This window comes from Triturus cristatus, chromosome 1_2 (assembly GCF_964204655.1).
Source record: "Triturus cristatus chromosome 1_2, aTriCri1.1, whole genome shotgun sequence".
Lineage (NCBI taxonomy): Eukaryota > Metazoa > Chordata > Amphibia > Caudata > Salamandridae > Triturus > Triturus cristatus.
This window is the reverse complement of record NC_140580.1, coordinates 290,251,027-290,272,098: the sequence shown is the minus strand read 5'-3', so window position 1 is coordinate 290,272,098 and position 21,072 is coordinate 290,251,027. Positions and strand designations below refer to the sequence as shown.

General features: G+C 44.9%; 1 protein-coding gene across 1 annotated transcript in view; it reads left to right on the top strand.

Annotated features, from left to right (window-relative positions):
- The window catches only part of LOC146867190 (beta-microseminoprotein-like), a 309,484-nt gene extending 288,640 nt beyond the window's left edge, over nt 1–20,844 (top strand). The window contains exon 4 of the mRNA XM_085614846.1: nt 20,712–20,844. Coding sequence (XP_085470972.1) covers nt 20,712–20,844 — 133 coding nt within the window. The remainder of the gene's footprint in view (nt 1–20,711) is intronic.
- The last annotated feature ends 228 nt before the right edge of the window (nt 20,845–21,072 follow it).

Sequence of the window (21,072 nt, the reverse complement as noted above, 5' to 3'; positions counted from 1 at the left end):
GGTCCCAGGAATCCCCTTCTGGGGGCTGAACCCCACGGTCTCACGCAGAAGGAGGCCCGAAAAGTCAAACCAGTCCTGCCAGATACGGGGGCCCTCTCCAAGCGCCTTGGATGCCGACCGACCAGGAGCCACCTGCCCTGCCTCCCTCAGTGTAGCTGTCCACTGGGCCCACGGCAACGATTACGTTGCACCTCGGCCAATTACCCCTCCATCTGCTCACCGCTAGGATGGTCCGTCGAGTCCCATGTGCTGCCCTGCGCGTGTGTTGGCCGTCCCAAAATCACCACACTCCGCTCCTCTGTGCTGGACCGCTCTCCGAGCCGTCGCAAATATCACTCCTCTTCCCTGCGTGCCTCTACGGCCCGATCCGGCCGTCACAGCCTCAATCGCCACCCCGTTTAGGCCTCTGCTCGCGTCCTGAAGTAGGTCCGCTCCCCCGACCCTCAGCAGGAGGCAGCTCATGTGTGGGCAGCCTCTGGCGCGCAGACGAGGATCGGAGCCCCGTCAAACAGCCCCGCCAAGGCCCAACATGCCCAGGGGGCCCTCACCGCCTTCACTCCGGATCGTCCCTCCACTTCTCTGGTGGCTGCGCTGGCTCTCAGCGCTCCCGGCGCCAGTTCTCCGCGCTGCAGTGCGTAGGTGCAGGATCTATCCCCTCCGGCGGGCCCTCTGCTTCTACCGCCACTCTGATGTGCGCTGGGCCGGTCCCACGGAGCTCCTCTCCGGGCCCCCAGGGGAGCGACAGATTCTGGTAAGGCCTCCACTGTGGCCCGCAGACCGCCTGCCCCCAGTGTTTCCCCCACCTCTCGTTGTCAACTGAGGCCGGGCGCGGCTCGATCCGCCACCGCTTGGGGCCGTCTGGATACAGCACTCGACTCCCCGGCTTCAGCCGCGTCTCCGGGCCCGGGCCACGGGCGGCGCGACTCCACCGCCGATAGCACCCCCGGGGCTCCCGGAGTTCCGTCGGTTGGCTGCGCGGGGGGGGAAACGTCCCCACACCCCTTTCCAGCTCAAGATGTGGCCGGGGAAACCAGGATACTGAAGGATATCGCCGCAGGCTGGACCGAGCTCTTCTAACTCGCGTCCGCCATTACGGCTCGCTTGGCCACGCCCCCAACAAGACAGGTTTTAAAACAGTTATCTGTCAGCAAATACACGATATTACCACATACTTCTCTCACAGTGGTTCCCAAATGCACACAGACTCACAGTGTGATTCTAGACAAGCAACACTATCCCTAGGAGTTTACCAAAAATCATTCTCTACTGTGGAAGTGGTAAGGGAACTGCACACAATCTACATATTTCAGGACTGCACTTTTGTGTTAAAGCCTGACTCATTTAATCAACGCATAAGCAATGACTGGCTTCTAATGCTACTAAAACTTGACAACATGACAGGTTTTAAAACAGTTATCTGTCAGCAAATACACGATGTTACCAAATGCTTCTCTCACAGTGGTTCCTGAATGCACACATACTCCCTGTGTGATTCTAGACAAACAACACTATACCTTGCACTATACCAAAACACATGTCTTCATCTAGAAGAAGTACTATATTTTAGTATAGATACATAATATAACTAATTTCACGAATTCATAAACAATGACTGGTTTCTAATTCTACCGAAATATAAAAACAGCACAGTTATCTGTCTACAAACACATCAAAAACACAAATGCTTCTCACAGAATGGTTTCTACATGCACACACACTGTCAATAAAATTGTAGAGAAAAAAAGTACTCCCTACACTTTAGCAGGAGAAATACATTAGTCTGATTAAAATGAAAATAGTCTACATACATCCCCTCACAATTAAATAACTCACCTTTCAGTCACTCACCATATTTTCTTTTACAGAATCTCTGCACTGTGCACCTCTCAGCAAAAACAAAGAATGGAAAAGTTTCCCTTTTATTTTCCACACAAATACATGTAAACATCAAATCACAATCCTTCACACATAAACTCAAAAGCAAACACACATTTCTATTGGTTAAACATTTCAACCCTTTCCACCTGAAATACATTTCAACCCTTCCCCCAATCTGCCTTCTACCTGTTACCATAGAAACAGCTCATGGAACACTGCACTGAGTACACAGGTCACAAGTTCAGCACACAATGTTGCTAAACAAGACAGGAAGTGTGCTTGACTTTTCAACATATCAGCTTATCATATATAATGTTCCTAACAATCTGTTTTTGTCAACCAATAAGAATCATACCTTTAAAAAACAGAAATATACACCCTACCTTTCAGTGTAGAAAGTAGTCATACAACCAATGATTTCTTGCGAGAGAATCCGTGCACCCAACGCGATAGGATGCGCGCACCGTGCGCGCATTCCGCCGTTTAAAAAAAGAAATGGGACCCCAGGGGGTCCTTCTACGACCCCCTAAGCACCTCTAGAGGGTCAGAGTATTTCCACTCTGCCCCCTTTATGTGTTTTACACACTTATTCCCCTTGCTTCTTGAGCCTCGCTTCTACCGAGGTAGAAAATGGCCACGAACAGTTCCTGATTTCGAATGTGGACAGACACTCGACAGCCAATTAGCATTCAGCACGCGATCGGGAGGGTGCGCGCTCGGTTCGGGGAGGGTGCGCTTACGGTGCGGGTAGGGTCCGCGGATCCTCCCCGGCCATAGATATTTATGTACTTTTAATTCTAATTTTCTCAGGAACTACTGAACGGATTCACACCATTTATGCAAAAGGCACGAGTCTGAACTGAGGACTACCTCTTTGCCAAATTTAGTGTCATTCCGTTCAGCGGTTCGGGCTGTAGCTGCGACAACAGATCCTATGGGAAATTGCATAGGGAAAACGCGTTTTGGGACCCCCCTTTTTTCTCGGTCCCCGCTTGACGAATCACCACGAAACTTTCAGGGTCGGAGCGGAGCGGAGCTAGCCAAAAGTTTAGAAAATTTCGCGAGGATTCGTCAACCGGCACCAGACTTATTGGGAATAGAATGTTGCGGATTTCCTATGGAAAATAGGTCCTAACTATAACTACCTACTGGCGACTGCCAGTAGGTAATATATATATATATATATTCACTGAAAAAACCAAAGGTTTCACACACGTTATAGTTAGGAATTAGCATGTAAAAAACCTTGCAAATTCACTGAAAAAACCATAGGTTTCACACATGTTATAGTTAGCTGGACATTTCTCTCATACAAAACCAATGAAATTCCCCCGTTATAGTTAGTTCAGCTAACTATAACTCGCGCGCCCGCAATGCACTGCTGATGACGTCACATATTACATCACTCATGACATGGTCAGTGACATCACTCATGACATCACTGATGACATCTCAAATGACATCACTGATGACATCATCCAGTGAATGTGTGTTTTTCTGAAAATTAAATATGTTTTATATATGCATATCTCAAGGTTGATGGAAGAATAAATGGGTATATAAGTGTCTAAATGGATGATTTGTTTTTGAAAAATTGATTGTGTAACTGACTGATTAAGTGTATCATAGTGAATACATGGCTTAGTGAGTAATGTTTAAATATGTAAATATCTGTATCAGTCTCTCACTTTGTGTATAAGTGGCTGCATGGGTTGGTGAGTAGCTATATGGGTGTCTATATAGGTTATTAGTTGTTTTTTTGAGTATCAGTCTGAGTGTCTGCATGGTTCGGTGGGGGGTATTACGTAGTACATAGGTGCATGAATGACTGACTCACTGTTTGTATGTGTTGAACACAGCATGTGTGCAGGACTGTATGGGTGGATGAGTGTGTGTATGGTTGTGTTAGTGAGTGAATGACTGTTTCAATAGTGTCTTTATGAGTAACTACATATGTTTTAAACTAGTATATGTGACTATCGGTGTATATAAGTGAGTATATGTGAGAGTGAGAGATTGAAAGAGTTCCTGTATGAATAAGTATGTGTTTCTATAAGTGATTGTTTAAAAGACTAAGTATGTGTAAGTTTCCATAGAAGTAAGTGTGGTGGTGTGTGTATAACTGTATATGCAAGTAAATGTATGTTTGATTCTTTATTAGCATGAGTGACTATGTGTGTGAGTAACTCTATGGATGAGTGGCATTGTGTAACAGGATGTATAGGTGTATAAGTACATATGATGAGTGATTACATGTATGAGTGACTGTATATGACTGTTGGTGAATGAGTGGATGTGGATGTGGATCTTAGAATTACTGAAGAGGTTGTTGTAACTGGTATTGGTATGTCGATTGTTTTGAAAATTTTAGTCTCTATTTTTGAATGTGTGTATCAAAGGTTATATTAGGGGGAGAGGAGGTCTGCCACTCTACCACAATGATGATGTCATCAGTGATGTCATTTGAGATGTCATCAGTGATGTCATGAGTGATGTCACTGACCATGTCATGAGTGATGTAATATGTGACGTCATCAGCAGTGCATTGCGGGCGCGCGAGTTATAGTTAGCTGAACTAACTATAACGGGGGAATTTCATTGGTTTTGTATGAGAGAAATGTCCAGCTAACTATAACATGTGTGAAACCTATGGTTTTTTCAGTGAATTTGCAAGGTTTTTTAAATGCTAATTCCTAACTATAACGTGTGTGAAACCTTTGGTTTTTTCAGTGAATTTGTACGGTTTTTTAAATGCTAATTTGGGAATTATTAAATTAAATATTTTTTTTTAATGATAAAAATAAAATTCCTATGTATTCATTTATATATTATCTGTATCCTTTTATTTGTTTTTGCTCTTTTTTTTAAATTTCAATTAGGATAAAGTTGAACAGTTTATTTAATTTTTGCAATTAATTTTTCTCCACTTTTTTTTTTTTATATAAATTCTTGGGGTGCGCGCTCTGAGCGCGCTCCTAGTACGTTTTCGTAAGTTTTTTATGAATACCGTCATACGTAATTTACGTACGCATATATACGTTATAGTGCGCGCTGGGAGCGCGCACCCAGTACGTATGCGTACGTACATACGCATGCGTGCGTGCGTCGTACGCGCTCCACGCGGTTCACTTCCGCATACGCTTAAATTACGCGCAATAACGTTCGCGTATACGCGTGTTCAACGTATGTGCGTTACGTACGCGCATATGATGTATGCACATGCGCTCCTACGTGTTCGCGCATGCGTAATCACAAGGTGCGTGCTCGGAGCTTGCGCAGTGCGCGCACCTCGGGTTATATGCTTAATAAAACAACACTTCTTATTGGTTATCATTACTTTCAGTTTCTGATTGTTTCAACACCACACCCAATCCCCTCATGGCAAGTCATGTGATCATGAATCATCACTTTTGATTGGTTTGAAGTACTTTCAGTTCCAGATTCTTCCCAAACCACACCTACTCCCCTCATTATTAGTTCTGATTCCTTTGGAGAAGGACCTATTCTGTTGTTGAGAGACAATGGCTGAACAGCAACCATCTTCAGACAGTGACCAGGACACTCTTGAGAGGCAGAGGAGCAGGAAGCAGAAAGACAGCTTTATATGGCAGTTTTTCACTTTTCCAGAGGGACAAAAAAAGGTAAATGCACCTAAAGTTACTTGTGTACTTTGTCAAAAAGTCTTGTCACGTGGGAATCCTAACAAGAAGTATTCTTTTAGCATTCACACTATGTTGAGGCATGTTGACAAAATGCATCCAGTGACTTTTCGTCGAGCTTCTGGAGCAAACCCTCCACCTGCTCCACCGACGACATCTGCAGCAGCTCAGCCGAGCACATCTTCGGCAGCTCAGGCGAGCACTTCTTCTGCAGTGGTGCCTTTGCCTTCTTCCACACCTCTTTTTGGACCACCTTGTTTTGCGAGGTTGTCCACACGCTGCACTGATTGCGGTCGACTTATTTCTGTGTGTGAGACCAGTCTTGATCTCATTCAGAGAAAATTTGATGCGCATGAGTGCAGTAGGCCATAGATGGTTTTTTTTTTTTTTCGTTTTTCTCTTCCTGTTTCCCTCCATTAACTCAAGGGCTCTTTTAAGAGCCACTTAAAAACGAAACCCCCAAAATTTTGGGGGGGATTTATTTATTATTTTTTTTTTTGGGTGCGCACACCCTGCGCGCACCCAAGAATGTTTTTTAAAAATTTAAAAAAAATAAAAGAAAAAATTTAATGTACAAAAAGAGGTGAAGAAATGGAAGCATGAAAAGGGAGGATTGAGAAATACAAATATTTCTCACTTATTTTTTTAAAAAATAAATTATTTTGAAAAAAAAATTTTTTTGTATTTTGCAAGGGAACAGAATTTCTTTTTTTATTTTTTCTTTCTAGTTCTGCAAAAAAAGAAAAAAAGTATTAATATTCAATCATACATTACAAAAAGCATTACATGTGTTTACATATTTTACAAAGCAATTTTTTGCCCTTTTTTGCTGTTTTCAGAATTTTTTAATTTTCACTTAAAATAGTGAAAACAATTGTATTCATCATTTAACAGCGGGCAAAAAAAAAACAATCTACAGAGGCAGAGAACAGCACATGTCCTAACAGCTCCTTGAGACCATGACCATGTGTTACAGGGTGAGTGATTAGACTAGATCAATAAAAATGAGGCCTTGGTGACGTTGAATGTGTTTGCATTACACAGTGCTATCTGAAACATCACACAGAGCTGAGTACTACGCATGAGAGTGTTGGAGAAGGTGCTGCGTGTGTGCCAAGAGTGTGTTTCTGGAGACTGTGTATTGTCTGGTGCAAGACAGATGAGCAAAGAGACTTCAAAACTGCATGAAGACTGCTGGGATGTATGTAACAGTGCATGTGTGCGAAAGGTTAGTTTCAGTTTTGAACATATGGCAACTACCTGTGCCTTTGCTATTTTGAAAGGGAAATCTACCCTGTTGGTTTCAAATGTTTTAGCTTTTGCCTCTCATTTGCGATTAAGTGATTTCTGCTGACTGCTAACCACCACATTTGAAGAAAACAAGCTGTCCCTTTCCTGCAACTGCATGTTTTACAAAACAACTGCAACACAAAATACATCTCTGGCCACAATTCCTATATTCACACAGACTCATGCTGTGTTGGTAGGCACAAAACACAGGCTGCCCCTTTCCTGGGTCTGCAATCCTTACAGAACAACAACTTCACAAATTAAATCTCAGACAACAATTCCTATATGCACACAGACTCATGCTATGTTGGTAGGCACAAAACACAGGCTGCCCCTTTCCTGGGTCAGCAATTCTTACAGAACTAATGCTAATTTCAAATGTGCTGCCATTTTCCTCTCTTTTCTTTCAAAGTGATTTCTGCTAAATCCTAACCATCACAATTAAAAACAAGCTGTCCTTTCCTTTCAACTGCAAGTCTTACTTTTCAACAGCAACGCAAATTAAATCTCTGTCAACAATTCTTCTCTGCACACAGACTCATGGTTTGATGGTAGGCACAAAACAGTATTCCTCATTCTTACCAGTACACATAAACTTATTGTGAAAACATACTCCATAATATCTTACAAGTTCAAAACAGTTAAATATCTCGCAAACCTCAAAATGTAAAACATAACTTTTGAAGAAGATTCACAATTCTAATATTTATCTCAAAAATCACCACATACATCCCCTCTCAAACTCATAACTCACCTTTTAAAATAGTTAGTTGAGAAAGAAATGTGCCACTCAAACAGCAGACTATCAGAGTCAGAATATCAGAGCTCCACACCTCTCTCCTCTCTCCAGAACCAGTAAATGGCAATGTTTCCCTCTCTTTTTTCACACATATACATGTTAATTTCAAATCTCAGTGCTTCCCACTTTTTTTCAAATGAAATCACACATTTCTATTGGTTGAAAACTTCAACCCCTTTCCAAATGTACCCTTCCCCCAACTTGTCTCCTGCCTGCTACCATAGCAACAGGTCATGGAACACTGCTGTGAGGAGAGAGGTCAGAAGTTCAGCAGACAATGTTTCATATCCAAAGAGCAAGAGTGCTTGACTTTTCAAACCTAACAGCAAATCCATAGTAATGTTCTTTGGTAACACATTTTTCTGAACCAATACAAAACATGCTTTTTAAAATTTAAACATACAGCCTAGTTTTTAGTGTAGAATGGTTTGAAACAGCCAATGAGTTCTTTTTATAAAAAAAACTATGTGTGCCCCCATTTTTCAACTGTCTTTCATTTCATATTGCCTTTCTACTGAAAGACACCTCCTGAGTGCATCCAGATCTCCTTGGAAGATGTTCACAGTGTGGATTGTAGGTCACAGCTATGTCTTCTGGAGTGAAAAATTTGCTGAAAAAAGAGGTATGGTGAGAGACCTTGCTTTGCCAAATGTAGACATTAAATGGATTGGTCAGAGAGGGTTAAAGTGGCACCAATTAATGCCTTTGGTGAAAACCTTTCTACATCTCCCACAGCCTAACCTTATTATTGTGCACTGTGGTGGTAATGACCTAGGCACTTTAACTGGGGTAGGTCTGGAAATGCTTATTAAGGACACCTTTGTGCAATTGATGTCGCTTTTTCCACAAACTGCCTATGTATATTCAAACATATGCCAAAGGCAAAAGTGGAACTGGTCCAACCAATTTTGTCCGCAGATTGACAAAGCAAGGAAGCACGTCAACAAATCTATTTCTGCTTTCCTCAGAGACTATGGTATGGGTTCTATATACCACAACAACTTGCGTTACAACATGCAAGACATTTATAGAGGAGATGGTGTACACTTCACTGATGAAGGCAACAGAATCTTCCTCTTGAACTTTAGACTCTGCATCGGTACTTACTTGTAGGTACCAAAAAACACACAATAAACACAAGGGCTCTTTTTAGAGCCACCTTATATCTTTTCACTTAATTGCAAATTTTTATAATTTTTTTGTTTTGAAAAATTTTTCGGGTGCGCGCTGGGTGCGCGCACTCGGCGATATTTTTTTTCAAAATATAAATCTTTTTTTTTGCCCTACAAGGTCCTACTGTGACCCCCATACAATGCCTAGTGGGTCAATATCTCCCCACTCTGCCCCCTTTTCACGTTCTCCCCCTTTGTTTATCACCCCCTCTTTATGCGAGAGACAAAATGGCGGCCGCCGCTTCCTGATTTCCACCGATTCGAATGTTTACTGACATCTAACAACCAATCAGAAGTGCGCTCGCGCACGGCAGGGTGCGCGCACAGGTCTTGCTCAGTGCGCGCACGCTGCGCACGTACAGATATATATATTGATTTAAATGCTAATTTCTCAGGAAATACTGAACAGATTTACACCAAACCTGCAAAAGGCACTTCATGGACCTTATGGCTACCTCTGTGCCAAATTTCACATAATTCTGTTCAGCCGTTCGGGCTGTAGCTGCGACTAAAGTCCCTATGGAAAAATGCATGGGGAAAACGCGTTTTGGGACCCCCCTTTTTTCTCGGCCCCCGCTTGACGAATCACCCCAAAACTTTCAGGGTAGGAGCTGAGCGGAGCGCCCCATTAGTTTTGAAAATTTCATGTGGATTTGTCTACCGGCGCCAAAGTTATTCAAAATAGAATTTTGAGATTTCCTATGGAAACACGGTCCTAACTATAACTACCTACTGGCGACCGCCAGTAGGTAATATATATATATATATATATATATATATATATTTTGCGGCCATCAAACACAGTAACACAGTCCCCAGGGAAACCCTCCTCAAGAAAAACACAGAGAGAAAATGAAAAGAAACAAGATGCAGACACTTTCAGGTTTATTTTAGGGTACTGCAAACAAGAAAAACAGATCAGAAACATCATTGAAAGAAATTGGCCCCTAGTATTAGGAGATCCCACAATAGGTCACCTACTTCCGAAGAGGCCAGCCATCACCTACAGTAGGGCACCCTCTATGAGGGATGTCCTAGTCCAAAATGACCCTGATGGCCAAACCAGTGGGACTTGGCTTTCCCAAAGAAAAGGGTTCTTCAAATGGAAGACGTGCAAGGCATGTCTGTTTGGAACCAGCCGAACTACTTATGAAACACCCTTTGGGGAACAAGAAAAACCTATCAACAAGGCCCTTACCTGCAAATCTGATTTTGTGGTTTATGTGCTGGTGCCCATGTGGCCTACGATATATAGGCAGTACTATACTGCAAGGACACAAGAGGTTACTCCAGCACATAAAGGCAATAAAAAACAGGGATCCAGCCTACCCGGTGGCCAGACATTTCAGTGAATTCCATAATGCAGACCCTAAAGACCTGAAATACTTTTTTATTGACTCCATCCTCCCCAACAGAAGAGGATGAGCATGATTTGTGGATTAAGCGGAATCTATGTTAAATAACGCTCACAGAAACTGCTCTTGATGCTCATGTTAAAATACAAAAACAATGCAAAGTATTTTTTGAATGTTGTTTGCAGAAACACCCAACTTGTCTCTTTAAATAAGGAAGATAGTATGCATATGCCTAACCCGTCACCAAGGAGTGCGTGAGCTCCAAAACGCGTTGGGTTGTCGAATGTTGCCGTGTGTGAAGTAAACTTACACTGATATTAAACTGAGTGATGGCTCTGTGATTTTTGACCTGGGATATTGGTTCCGGTGGCTTGTTCTAGTTGTGCGTTGGATATATGAGGCTCGCTACCTCTCTGAACACTCCTCACACCAAAGAGGCTGGAGCAGACGCGATCGTGTTTGTTGGATATATATATATATAGATATATACCATAAAAACTCTTCTTTAATCTCACACAAGTCCAAGACAAATGTAAGGTGAGCACCGATTTCTCTGGGTGCTATTACTTACCGGTCTCAGATAGACCATATACATGCACTTTATGATATTCAAGATATTTCCTCCTTTTGTTTGTTGTAGTATAAATGTAGAGCATGTGACTTGAGAAAAGATCTTATCTGCAAAACAATTATTACAGGCAAGTAACTACTTTATTTTCACTGCATCATCACACCACAGCAATAACACTCTGTCCACTAGATAGTGGCATGCTTCAACATAGGGCTGCTACAACATCCCTGAACAGACCAACGCCTGGGATGGAGCAAAGGGAGGGGAGGACATTACAAACATAAATGTGCTGGGATCCATGCAGTTAACAAAAAGAAGATAAAAGCTGTTAAAAACTAACTCCGAGATACCCTTTCCTAATTCTTTATTCCTGGGTTCGCCTTGATAGGGTTAAAAGATTAAATTTGGAGAGGGAATTCACCTTCTGTTTGTCAATTGCATGGATCCCAACACATTTATGTTTGTAATGTCCTCCCCTTCCTATGCTCCATCCCAGGCGTTGGTCTGCGCAGGGATGTTGTAGCAGCCCTATGATGAGGCATGCCACTATCTAGTGGGTGAGGACATACTTTTAAAACCTCATGTTTTCCCAAGATCACAAAAGAGACAGGTGATATCTCTTGCCAACCTATCTCTTCCTACTTTTTCTAGTTTTGTGGTTACAGTATAAAGATTATAGGAAGGATGGAAAAGGAGTATGTCACACACCAGAAAGGACGCAAGGCCAGGGATTCGGTATAACATCGTGTTTATTAAGTAAAGCTCAGTGACTTTGGGTTTTTATTTGTGTCCTGTGTCTTTTGGGGTCTCGGGTCTGGATTCTTGTCGTCCCTCCAAGGGGTCTTCTGGTCTTTCTTGGGAGGGCTCTTCCTCCTGGGGTCTCCGCCTCGGGGAAATAGAGAGTGGAACAGGCAGTTAGAGACCCTGTATTTTCTATTATTGCTCCCACCCGTTTGATGACAACAGAAAAGGGGCCTCTAGCCCGTAGCACCGTGTTACCTCACCCGGTTGCTCTAAGGGACACAAACAAACAAGAGGCTATGCACCAAAGAATACCTACAGAAATAAAGGGAACCCGCCCGTGCAGGAAGGGAGGAAAGGCCAGGAGTTCTAGTTCCACAGGAGGCCTATCTGTGCCCCAGTTGCGCAAACGCCGCTTAGCTGGACTTCTTTATTCCGCACCTCAGTATCCCAGAAATGCCACCCGGTACATCGCCCAGCTCTGCCAGACCCTCCTTGCCCCACTCGCCACTTGCCTTATACCGCTGCCTCGTCCTCCACGCCTTCCCGAGGGATGTTGCCCTGGAGTTCCCCACTCTCGCTGGCCGTTGCCTCTGGACTCGCTCCGACGCTGTCTCCTCCGCTCCTCTTGCCCGGTCCTTGGTTCTCCACTCCTCCGCTTTCCGCTCCTCTGTTCTCGCCCGGTCCGGATCCTCCTTCTGTTACGGTGCTCCCTTCTTCCTCGTCGCTGTACTCGTCCCCAGGGTCCGTTTTCCGGCCTCCTTCCGCCTCGTCGAAACCCAACGCTTGTTCTGCCTCTTCCGCTTTTCTTCTTCCGTCCGGGTTGGGGGCTGGCCTTCCGGTCAGTGGAAGTTTGTCCTCGGATGTGCCCCCGGGGTGCCTTGGGTCCGCCCCCGCTGCTGCTCTGTCACAGAGTAGTACCTCTTTCCCCTTCTTTTTGTGTGTGAATTGAAGCAGCTTGGTAAAAGCCATATCACTATACAATAGGAAAACGACTGAGATTACGGATGCTTATTTTTTTGTTTTGCTTGCCAGAAGATATGAGAATGAATGGAGGGTATTATGACTTGGTTATTTCCACTAGAATGGATAAAGTACAAGATAAACATATTACAAAATTACCAACAATAGCAAAAAAGTGATGGAGAAGTGCCTAAATCAATTGCACTAGAGAATCTGGCTAATTTTGAAAGAGTGCCTGGTCTTGCTTCTAATCATTAGCCTGACACTGTACTCAGGATACTAAGTTTTTCACTAACACTTCAGGTGTGGTGGCAAACATAGGCCAATAGGCAAGTACCATATAACTATCCTGTCGTCGCTAATCAACTGTTGTCTTTTGCAGTAGCAACCAAAAATTGTAGGATATTTTGAGGGCACTCAAGTCAGCATATGACCATGCCTAGCACACACCCCACTCAAGCCTAAGTCTCAATGCAAAACCAGCTATACAAACCACCTATGGGTGTGCCTTATGCCCTGAAAATTATTTGAGGTCCATTCCGACCTTTTCTAGTTTAGCTTTCTGTTCCATTGACTAAACATAAGCTAATCATGCCTAGTCCTGCCCAGGGGCGGTATGTCTATATGGAAGTGGGGGCTTTTTTCCCCTTGTTTCTTTGCCATATTAAAAATGTTTATGTTTAATCAATAAAGATTTTTTTTACCGCAGTGCCCAACATGACCATCACCCGAGCAAAGACGTTACATGGAGGGGGAGACGAGGGTGAAGCCTCCCTTCCGAGCCTTCACGATTATTGCCAGGAGTCTGGCCTACTTTGGGTGAAGTGTGTATGTCGGGTTGGAAAGGAGCCTTGCTCCGACCAGCCCGACATGCACACATGAGCCCTCGACAGACTCTGCAATGTAAGAGCCCAGGGGATTGCTGCAGCAGCCACCAAGGCTCCAAATGAACGTTGGCAGCCCCTGATCAAGCCAATGGCTGTGTAAGGGGCTGCCAAAGATCAGCAAATTCCTCCGCTGCTGGAGTTGCGGGGTTGGTACCGGACCTCAGGGTGATGAGCTGCACACCCAGAGGCAGCAAGTCATGAGTGTTCATCGCTGTGATCCTGGGCTAATGGGAAGTGTATCATAAAATACAGCCTGCCCCCCTCCCCAGCACAAGAGGAGCAAGGACCCCCATACCTTAGGACAGCAGGCTGAGCAGAGCCTGGAGAGCAGAGCATAGAGCGAGGGGTTGTTCTGCTCTTATGCTGCTGTGTGATGAGTGCGGCTGGGGATACCAAGGGTTAAGAAGTGAGCTCTGTGAGAACGTACGAGCAATCACAACCCCACTGGTGTCCAAGATTTCTCATTAAATGTGGCATATTTTAAAATGTGGTGTTCTCATAGAGTTTATTTGCATAGGGGTATTTGCTACTTCTGCAAGAAGCGCCTGGAAACATTTCAGGTTACACAGTGTGCACTACACATGGCTACTGACATGCAGTTGGTCACTTGTTTAGCACTTTCTTGGTGACAAGGTTTTATTAAATAAGTGAGCCCTTCGGATTGTCCTCCATCTCTGTCACACTGGCTGGAGGAAGGTCTACGTGTGTGTGTGTGTGCACGCACACACTGTAGTGCCCTTTGCTCTAGATGTGAGGCTATGCAGAGTGTCTAGGTGTGTCTGTGTTTGTGTGTGTTTATGTGCACACGCTGCAGTGCTCTTGTGCTCTAGATATTAGGCAATGCAGAGTGTCTAGGTGTGTGCACACGCCGCATTCAGTGGTGGCTCCTCCGCTAAGGTGGAGGAGCTTCGCCTCACTGCCTACAAGCAGGAAAAGAAAGGAAAAAATTAAATGATAATAACTTAATGTTATTATCATTTTAATTTTTTCCTTCTGTGCCAGTTTGCATGAGGGGGCGGGGCTGAAGAGCAGGGGGAGTGTACAACCCTTGTAAGTGCACAATGAATGTTTGGGCGGCCCTCTCGGGCCGCCCAAAACACTCACGCACACTTCCTTGCTCTCCATGCTGGCTGCATTACAGGCTGCATGGAGAACATTCCTACCCCTACAGCCCTGGCTGAGCGCTGTGTCACGGCGCTCAGACCCATCACAGCGCTGCATTGTAGCATTGTGATTGGCTTAGGGGTAGGAGCTTGGCTACCTGCTTCCTGTTCTGACCTAAAATCGGACACAGGAGAGCAGGACCTGAGACGCGGGACCCGGCGGCGGCAATGTCAGTGTTATTATTATTTTTTTTATTGCAGCCCGCTGCCCCCATCTCCCTCCCTCCTAAGCCCCAACCCCGCGTGCCCGCCCCGCCACCCGCAAGCCATACCGGTCGCCCCTGGCCGCAGTGCTCTTGTTCTCTAAATATGAGGCAGTGCAGAGTGTCTGTCTGTATGTGTGGGTATGTGCTCCGAGCATGAAGCAGAGCTGAGTGTCTATGTGTGTGTGTGCCCGAATGTCTGCTTTTAGTTTTTCCCCTCTTTTGTATCTGCAATGTACTCTTTTGTTGGCTGTTGGTAACTGAACTCTTGTTAGGTGCTTACATGCCTCTTGGCCATGTCTGTGCCACATAAAATCACAATAAAGTAGTCATTGTTTAGGTATCAAGGGGTTGATTTAGAGGGAGGGATAATGAATAATCCACGGTAAACTGATCTACTGCAGTGCTTTTCGCTTTATCACAATAAATGAATACAATGTAAAATAAAGCAAACCAGCCAACATTTCAGGAGAAAACATGGGGTAAATTGATAGTGTAGCATAGAGAGAAATAGTGCTCCTACATGAACAGTTGGGTTGCTGAGTACACCAGTCTTCCACTAGGAAAACAAAGTTTACTTTTCGTTCACTCTCTCTTCAACTCTCTCCCTTTCTCACACTCTCTTCTACTCTCCCTCCCTCGCTCAGACGTTCTCTTTCTCTGTGTCACTCTCTACTTCTGATTCCAGACCCTCTCTCTCTCCCACCAATCCTCCCCCTCCTCTGCTCTCCCTCTGCTCTCTCATGTCTCTCACCTCTTATCATTATCTCGCTTTTTTCTTTTCTCTCCCTCTCATACACATACACTGCTCTTACTTTCTATATGCCTACCACCCTCTCAGACTCCCTCCCTCCCTCTCTTTCTCTCTCATGCTTCCTCCCCTTACCCCCACTCCTTCAAGTTAGAATATACATGGTACCTTTGTTGCACCCCTGCTTGAACAGAAGTATTTTCTTATTTCAATATATTTTGTATTGTTTTTATACAACATATAACATATAACATGTAATCGTCAACCCTTTGTCGTTACAGGGTGGCAGCCTGAACTGGCTGTGTTAGTTGTAGTACAGTTACAGGTAATATATGCTTGACTGCCCCCTATCCACTGTCACAGTCAGGGAAAGGGGAAAGGATGGGAATTAAGGTAGAGAGAAAAAGAGATAGCATACCAGAAGTTTACTATTTTCCTTGCCACTGTCTTGACATGGAGACAACCCTGCAGGGGAATGTGGGCGTCCTTGGACAAGTTCCTAGACCCATACGATCCGCCTTGAGTAGTACTAACAGAACGAAACATTCGGCTCGAAAAGCACACCCCCACTGGGTGAAGAGAAGTATTTTCAACTCTTTTCTGAGGGAAACAGTGTGAGCAGGCCATTTTCGTTCGCTCGAGCAGTGCAGCCTTGTAAGTATTTTCTCCCCATGGTCCCACCGGCACACGCCGGCTGCCATTGGTCCCTCTGTTACATGGCTTTTGTATTCTGTTTTATGATAGGACTGTGGCAACTCTCGAAACATAAAAATATTAAATACAACCAGAGGTTTTATAATATGCAAAGTAGTATCAGCCTGTGTCACGTGTTACAGGCTTAAATTCCTTTGCATCCTTATGATGACCTAACAACAATTGCTTTATTAGCCTTCTTGATTTCTCAAATTTGCTTGAAAATGCACCATTTGCCCACTCGTTTCCCAAACGTTTCCCCCCAAACCCTCCTTATGATAATCAGATCGCTTTGCTCTCCACATGACACTCATCCTGAGCTTTTACTCCTCACCACTTTCAAATGTCACCAGTCGCCACTGGCCCTGCCCCTGACTGAAAAGGGATCCGTCAACCAATCTGACAGGTAGAATTTTGCCCCACCCCTCTTTACATGGCACCGACTATGAAGGGCTAAAAGCATATCCAACCTAACCAAGAGCTAAGGTGTAACAAGCATTGGCAAAGCCAGAAGGTCACGCTTATTTGAGAGCTATTGGCCTCATCAATTTTGTTTATTTATTTATTTATTTATTATTTATTTATTTTAGGTTTTTATAGAGCGCGTAGTCACCCAAAAGTATCCCAGCGCTAAACCTCGTGGTCCTGATAGATGAAGGTACGGGGGTGAACGTAGTTTAAGGGAAAAGAAAGGTTTGAAGAGATTTCCTAAAGCGCAGGAGGTTAGGTTCTGATCTAAGTTTCAAGGGGAGCGCGTTCCATTGTTTCGCTGTGTGGACTGAGAAGCGGCGACCTCCTGCGCGGGCCTTTTTTACCCTGGGAACCACAATAAGATTTTCATGGTCCGATCGAAGCGCTCTTGTCGGTCTGTAGGGTGTGATCCAGTTGTTAAGAATTGGTGGGCCCGCGTTGTGAAGCACTTTGTGAGCCAGGCATAGGGCCTTGAATCTCACTCTTTCCCTGATCGGAAGCCAGTGTAGTTTTTTCAGTGCGGGTTTGGCTGATTTTCTGGCTGGGGTATTCGTGAGCAGCCGGGCAGCGGCATTCTGGGTTTTCTGTAGTATTTGTAGAGTGGTTTCCGGGGCTCCTAAATAAATGGCGTTGCTGTAGTCCAACCTGGACACAACTAGGCCTTGGATCAGCAGTAGTCGGGACTGTAAAGGGAGTAGGGAGAGCACCTTTCTACATGATCTTAATAGGCCGTAACAGATGCCGGCCGTTTTCCTTGCCTGCGTTCTGAAGGTGAGGTCTTTCTCTAACCATACTCCCAAACTCTTAACTTCCGTCTTAGGGGCAGGTGGTTCACCCATACAGACGGGCCAGATGTTTGGGGGTAGAATCAGTGTTTTTTGACCTAGGAGAAGGATCTCCGTTTTTGACCCATTTAATTTCAGTGCTGAGTCGCTCATCCATTGATGTATATTGGAGAGGCAGTCATGGAGATTGGAAGGCTCTAGCTTGGGGTGAGAGAGAGTTACCACCAGCTGAGTGTCGTCAGCATAACTGACGATGGTGACTCCAAATGGGGAGACCAACTCCTCCAGTGGGGCCATGTACACGTTAAATAACGTGGGGCTTAGTGATGAGCCCTGTGGCACACCACACCGGAGGGGGATGGCGGGGGAACGGCCTTCACATTCCCAGACTTGGATAGAGCGTTGGTAGAGAAAGGACGAGAGCCATTTCAGCGCTGTATCTTTCACTCCGATGTTTTCTAGGCGTTGGGTTAAGACCTGGTGGCTGACAGTGTCGAATGCCGCGCTCAAATCCAGGAGGACCACTGCCACTGATCCTCCTGTATCGAGAATTTCTCTGGTCTTCTCCACTGCTGCGAGGAGAGCGGTGTCAGTGCCCTGACCTGGTCGAAAACCCGTCTGTGAGTTCTTGAGGAGATGGTTGGTTTCCAGGAATTGAGACAGTTTTTTATTTACGAGTTTCTCTGCGACCTTACCAATCCAAGGGAGGAGAGAGATTGGTCTGTAATTTGATAGATCCTCAGGGTCTAGTGATGGTTTCTTAAGAAGCCCTTTCACGACCGCCTCCTTCCAACTCGAAGGGACTTCACCTTGGACTAAAGAGGTGTTGATTAGGGCGGTCAGCGGGGGCACTACGGTTTGAGTTATATCTTTGAGAAATCTTATGGGTACTGGGTCACTGGGGGCGCCACTCTTGATTGAAGCAAATGTTGCTGCAACTTCCTCCATGGTGACCGGGCCGAGTAACGCCAGCTGGGGTGTATCGGGTTTCGCAGAGGAATTCCTCTGTAAGGGAGGTAGGTCCTTAATTTTTCCAGTGGTGTCTGGTTTAGCAGCGGGAAGGGAGGCAAGGATTTTTTAAATTTTTTCGTCAAAAAAGGTAGCTAGATTGACACATTTTTTTTCCGCTGCTTTGGGGTCCATAGGTTTTTGTGGGGGGTCAGGGACATGGAGGAGCTCTTTAAGGATAAGGAAGGTCTCCTTGGCTGAGCAGGAGGAATTCTTTATTTTTTCCTCGTAAAAGGCACTTTTGGCATTACGAAGTGCTAGTTTGTGCGCTTTCATGGACAACTGAAAGGCATCTTTTTCCTTCACAGACTTATTTTTCCTCCAAGTGCGTTCAGTTCTTTTGCACTCCTTCCTTAATGCGTTCAGGGAAGGTGTGTACCATGGAGCTGGGTTGATCCTTTTGATATGTTTAAGGGTGCTGGTTAGTGGGACAAGGCTGTCTAGGGAGTGGGTGAGCCAACCGTTAAATTCTCTATCCGCCGTGTTGGGATCCGAGGAGAGAGGTGCGGTGGATTCTCTTAACTTAGCTTCCCATTCCTCTGGTATCAGCTTGTGCCACCGTCTCCCGAGTGTCCTGGTTTTCTGTGTTAGAGCTGGGGTAGTTTGGAGGTGCCAATACATGGGGACCAGTCAGTGGTCTGTCCATGGGAGGGGGGTGGGATCTTGGGTTTTGAGGTTCCTAATATTTGTAAAGATCGGGTCCAAAAGCTGGCCTTTCTCATGGGTAGCTTTTGAGTTCAGAAGATGTAGGTCAACTGATGAAAGATCTGCTAGTAGGTTAGCTGCGGTGTTATGCGCAGAGTCCAAAAAATGCAGATTCAGATCTCCTAGGAGGAGAAAATTGGAGGCAGTAATTGTTTTTAGTGTGATGTGATCCATCAAAGTACCGGGGAATTCCCCTAGTGAGCCTGGCGGTCGGTACACTATTAGTCCCGACAGTGAGATTGTTGGTGAGATCTGGAAAATGAAGTTGCAGTTTTCACAGTCTTTGACAGTTCCACTGTCGATTCTGCAAGTGAAGTAATCTTTGTGAAGTATTGCTAACCCGCCGCCTCTGCCGACTGGTCTATTCAAAGAGCAAATTTGATAACCTGGTGGGACTGCATTAACCATGTCAAAGTCACTGTTTGGTGTCATCCATGTCTCTGTCAGAAACAATATGTCCAGCATAGAATTCTGGACGAAGATATTTATCTCATGAGCATGTCTTACAAGAGACCTGCAGTTCAGAAGGCCGAGTCGAAGTGCTTGGCCGTGTTCCGTTTCCTCTGTCGGATTGCAGAGGGTGCAGCCCGTGAAAGCGGTGTCTTCCTTAAGGATGTACTTACACTGGGGATGTTTATTCGTGTTCCAAGCTCGAAGCGTATCTTGGGTGTAGGTTATGCGCCTTTGAGAGTCGGGCATAGTGTCTAGGCCTTCGGCGCGCTGACGGCGCGCCCGCTGCGCCCGTCCGCTGCGCGTCCGGAAGTGGCACATACTTATAAGGGGAAAGTGACGTCTGAAGAGGACGTGGCCTCGTCAAAGGGGGCGTGTCCCTGCTTGGTGCCGAGGACGGCGAGGAAAAGCCTAACACTGCTTTGTTTTGCCCGTGTCAGCGATAAAATCCGCTGCGCGGGAGTTACAGATGTCGTGGAGAAAGGTGAGCGAGTTTCAAGAATATTTTTAAAATCACAGGATGAAGTAACAATCAAGGTTAAAATTGCGCTAGCCTAGCTCCCGGCTTCCGCCTCAGGAGACACGAGTGTTGCTAGGGTCGCTTGCATTCAGCGGCACCTAAATAGTGTGCTCTGGTGGGCGTGGCCTCGTCAAAGGGGGCGTGTCCCTGCTTGGTGCCGAGGACGGCAAGGAAAAGCCTAACACTGCTTTGTTTTGCCCGTGTCAGCGATAAAATCCGCTGCACGGGAGTTACAGATGTCGTGGAGAAAGGTGAGCGAGTTTCAAGAATATTTTTAAAATCACAGGATGAAGTTACAATCAAGGTTAAAATTGCGCTAGCCTAGCTACCGGCTTCCGCCTCAGGAGACACGAGTGTTGCCATGTTTACATGTTTAGCCATGTTGTAGAGCAGCATGGCTACTGCACAGCATGGTTAAAAGTAAAAAAAATATATAGCTCAATAAGCATTTTTCTTTTTACCTCCCGGTATCATAGTGCTTTTTCTTATACAATTTTTATAGCACTTTCTTTATAACTTTTAGCGATATGCCAGGATTGTACATGCAAACCAGAATGACGAGGTAACTTGCCGTACTTAAGACATGTGATGAAGATGTTTTTTTCCCACTATCTGATGGTACCCTCATATTTCTTCTTTTATTGTAGATATATCACACCTGTGGAATACGATAAGAAGAACTGTAAGGTTTTCTTGGACTCCAAGGCATGTGTAACCAGAGTTGTCAGAAAAAATAACGCTACTGTTGAGTGCCCAGTCTTTGCTGCAGTCGGCAGATAAAATATATACATTTCAAAAATAATAAAAAATAATAATGTTGACAGATTAAAATGAATAATTGTTAAATCTGTCTTTTTGCAATAATATCTACACGTTTGTGAAATAAAATATAGCTGCACCCCTTTGTAGTTCTCTTACTATTAGTACCATCTCCAACAAGTTCTTTTTGCAGGAACTGATTATGGTGTCTTGGTATCATACTACTGAGGGGCCAGATGACAAAGATAG